The sequence below is a fragment of the Sceloporus undulatus genome, chromosome 1, assembly GCF_019175285.1.
Source record: "Sceloporus undulatus isolate JIND9_A2432 ecotype Alabama chromosome 1, SceUnd_v1.1, whole genome shotgun sequence".
NCBI classification, from domain to species: Eukaryota; Metazoa; Chordata; class Lepidosauria; order Squamata; family Phrynosomatidae; genus Sceloporus; species Sceloporus undulatus.
Window position 1 is genome coordinate 315,120,760 of NC_056522.1, and position 3,584 is coordinate 315,124,343.

At 39.3% G+C, this 3,584-nt stretch overlaps 1 protein-coding gene across 1 annotated transcript; it reads right to left on the reverse strand.

Annotated features, from left to right (window-relative positions):
- Positions 1–1,145: 1,145 nt before the first annotated feature.
- On the reverse strand, positions 1,146–3,383 carry LOC121919010 (disintegrin and metalloproteinase domain-containing protein 21-like). Its single transcript, XM_042445172.1, has one exon. It carries the CDS (start codon positions 3,381–3,383, stop codon positions 1,146–1,148), a length of 2,238 nt encoding a protein of 745 aa, XP_042301106.1.
- Between the last annotated feature and the right edge of the window lie 201 nt (positions 3,384–3,584).

Consider the following 3,584-nt stretch of genomic DNA (forward strand, 5'->3'; position numbering starts at 1 on the left):
TGGCCAGGCTGAGGAGTATCATCTCTCCCACCACACTTCTTTCTTAAAAATGTGGATTCCAGCAATGGGATCATGACATCCTGCTTCTGTGCATGTTTGCTTTTACTTCTGTGCATGTCACTGCACACAAGCTGCTGATGGAGACTGTTGCTGTGGTTCTTGATGGGAAGACATATCTGGTATTACCTGGAAGCAATTATTGCAATCCTAATACAGACATATCTCTGCTGTGCTGTGGGAGACCACTGATCTCTGTTCCCACCACTTTCTCCTCTTCTGAGGCTCAAAAGTTGGGATCAGGATCTTCAGGATGCTCTGTTAGTTTCTTGACTTTCACCCCAGCTAAACGTATTTCATGTAATTCACAATATAACAGGAAATAATCCTGCTGATATATTTTCTATGACTAAACATAGTCTCTGATAGATGGAAGAATTGACCTATCATCACAGTTTATTCAAAAGGAAGTATTCAGAATATCAAGAGATCTTATCTGCAGTGATCAAATTTTGATTCATGTTACACCAAGATAAACTGTAGAATTTGGTATGTGCTACATGTACTTTCATGTTGGGATATTGTGTTTAAGCTTTGGTTTACATAGTAAAAATTATTAGTAGTAAAGTTACAAATAATTGTCTTTTCTCTCATCAGGCAGTTAATGTTTTTTTCTTCTCACAGGTATCAGTATCCTTTTTTTTCTTTGCCAAGGCTTAGCTATACTGGTACAAAATAAATTCTATGCCATAACATTACATCCAGTAGTGTATAGGGGATTTGGTTGCCTTCTTATCCTGATATAGTGAGTGTAACTCTGGGAAGGGATAAAAGTTGTTCAGACAATGCAGCTGCTTATGTAAATTTTGCTGGCAGAATTTTCATACTGGAAACAAAGTCTTTTGCTCAGAATATATACTGTCCCATTTTAGAGGATTGATACTAGTGGACTAGAAGGAAAATCATCAGAGCTATGGGATAGACAGAACCCAGTATATAATGGAGGATTTCTTCCCGATTCATTAAATCAAAATCTTTACAAATCATTTTGTCTTGGATACAAATTCCATTAAGAACTAGCTTTTAAAAAAATACTAAAATCTTGCACACTTAAATGCATGTTTGTACAATACTGTTGCATATGTTTTTTATGCATTTTGCATCATTCGCAACCGTACAGCTCTCATATCTGAGCTCCTCTTCATCATTTCATTGTCTTTTTTCCTGGCTGACTGTATTCTTTTCTTCAGTTTTGTATACTGGTATATCAACTCATTTCTAAAAACAATAATAATACAAAAAAAAATTGCAACAAGAGGGAGAAATATATAGCTAAATAATTTTTCTTCCTTAGACAAAATAAGCCTACGCTTCTGTCGTGGAGGAGGACCACTGTCAATGCTCCCACCAAACCCTTTCTCTATACAGTCGGGGGGGGCCCAGCCATAGTCACAGTGGCAATTTTTATTGCTGTTGCATATTCCATGCTGATTGCACTTTTCAAAGTCACAGTCATAATTCAAGAGAGATACATTCTCACATTTATGATCAAAACAGATCATGCCAGTGCCACATGGAGTGCCATCATGCACTGCTCCCACATCACTTGAGTCCATTCCAAAGTGATAGTCAGTACCCCAGCATTCGTTATTGTCAACGACTGTTTGAATTGCGGTCTGGTGATCCCCCAAAAACTCTAAGTCATAAATTCTCTGACATTGCTTTCGGCCACACAAAACATTTTTAGCTCTACATTTTGTGTATGTTTCATTTATAATGCCACAGTTGCCAAAACGATCACCTCGAGTATTCATCCTCTTGTAGCAACCTTCTGGAGCAGCTATGGCTCTGGCTCCAAACATCATTTTACATTGGTCATTTATAGTAATACATTTCCCATGATAGCAGTGTAATTTGTCATTGCATGGGGCACCGTCTTGTACATAAACATCTTCTGGACAGAACTGTGAAGACCCATTGCAATACTCAGGAAGATCACAGACACTTATGTTTCTTCTGCACACAACCTGAGCAGGAATAAATTTACAATTCACACAGCATTTTCCAAAAGCACAAATGGCTCCTGGTCTCATTTTACAACCAGACTGACAACATGGATCCAACTGGCACTGAGCTATTGAACCACAGTCACACTCTTCTTCGTTTTCCACTATATTGTCTCCACAGTACTTTATTCTGATAACTTTATCAACATCTGGGGGAAGTAGCAGGCATTTTGAGTTCATCCGCTTAAAATAATCATTCCGACTGCAGTTGCTAAACTTGTAACCATTTGTGAGAGCTTCACTCATAATACAAACTTGTTTACCACAATTACAGTTGCTGTCATCATGTTTCATGCCAAGATTGTGCCCTAATTCATGGGCAAACACCATAGAATATTCAGAAAAACTATAGGTATAAATTGATACAAGACCAGATCCCTTCTCATTGCTACAAGCTGTTCCTAGGTAGGCTAACCCACCTACTCCTAAAAAAGGTTTAGATAAAAATAAATAGCCAACATCATTCTCTAGACGTTTAAGTAGTGATGCACTTCTCCATTTAGTGAACGTATCAAGTGTACTGTATATACTTTCACTAATTGTTATTATGTTATTCTCTGACCACATCTCCAGTCCAACTAAAGTTAACTGAACAGAAAGTGGATCATACCTTGAACTTACTGAATGGACAAGATCCATAAATAGTAGAAGAATATGAGTTTCATTTTTGTCAAAATCTACATATCGATTATGTCCCACCACAATTGCAATCTCCACATACCTAGTGTCCAACCACCAGCCTCTTCCAGAAACAGTTTTGTTGGCTAGATTTTCTGCATCCTGTAACATGGCCTCTTGACGACTTTGTTCTTCCTCTGTTAGTCCACACTTCATATTGGCATCAATCTCCTTTTCTTCCAATAGGTACACTACATGTTGAAAGTTAGGAGATGCCTGGACAGGTTCAATCTCATAGGTGTTATTTTCTAATTGAAACAAACCCCTAAATCCTCCTGAGCAAGTGCTGAGGGTGACCAAAGAAGAAGGCTCTCCCTCTACATAGCCCTGGTAGAAACAGTCAGTGCTGATAAATGGATAGTCCACCTGGAGTTCTCCTTGCTTAGAGTATGTGAAAACTGGAAAGTTTTTAGGAATAAAACTCTTCTTCTGCCAGAGGTGCACCATACGGCCTTTCCCCTCAATCTGCAAATGATAGGTGACCTCTAGGGTCTCTTGATGTCCATATCTTGGCATCACTTTCCTTGGGATGGTCACCTCATAGGAAGCATACTTAGAACTGTGTGGTGGCTTTGAACTTTCTGTTTCCCTCGGCACATTCCATAATATCAGCAGTGACAGCCAAGCAGAGTTGTTCACCATTTTCCCTAGGAGAGAATCCAGTGGAGCTCTCCACTCTACCTTTTCGGGTACAACAGGGAAGTCCCCTAGAGCTGCTGTTGGGCCTAAAGGAAGTCTGGAAGGAAGCTGCAGGTGTGATAGAGAAAAGTTGTGTCCATAGCAACAGTCAATGTGTATTCCATTGGAATGGGGGTGGAGCTTGGAAGATCAGCAGTAGAAGAC

Bases quoted from the DNA above. Each gene is read 5' to 3' on its own strand.
- LOC121919010 (XM_042445172.1), bottom strand. From the start codon at position 3,383: ATGGTGAACAACTCTGCTTGGCTGTCACTGCTGATATTATGGAATGTG.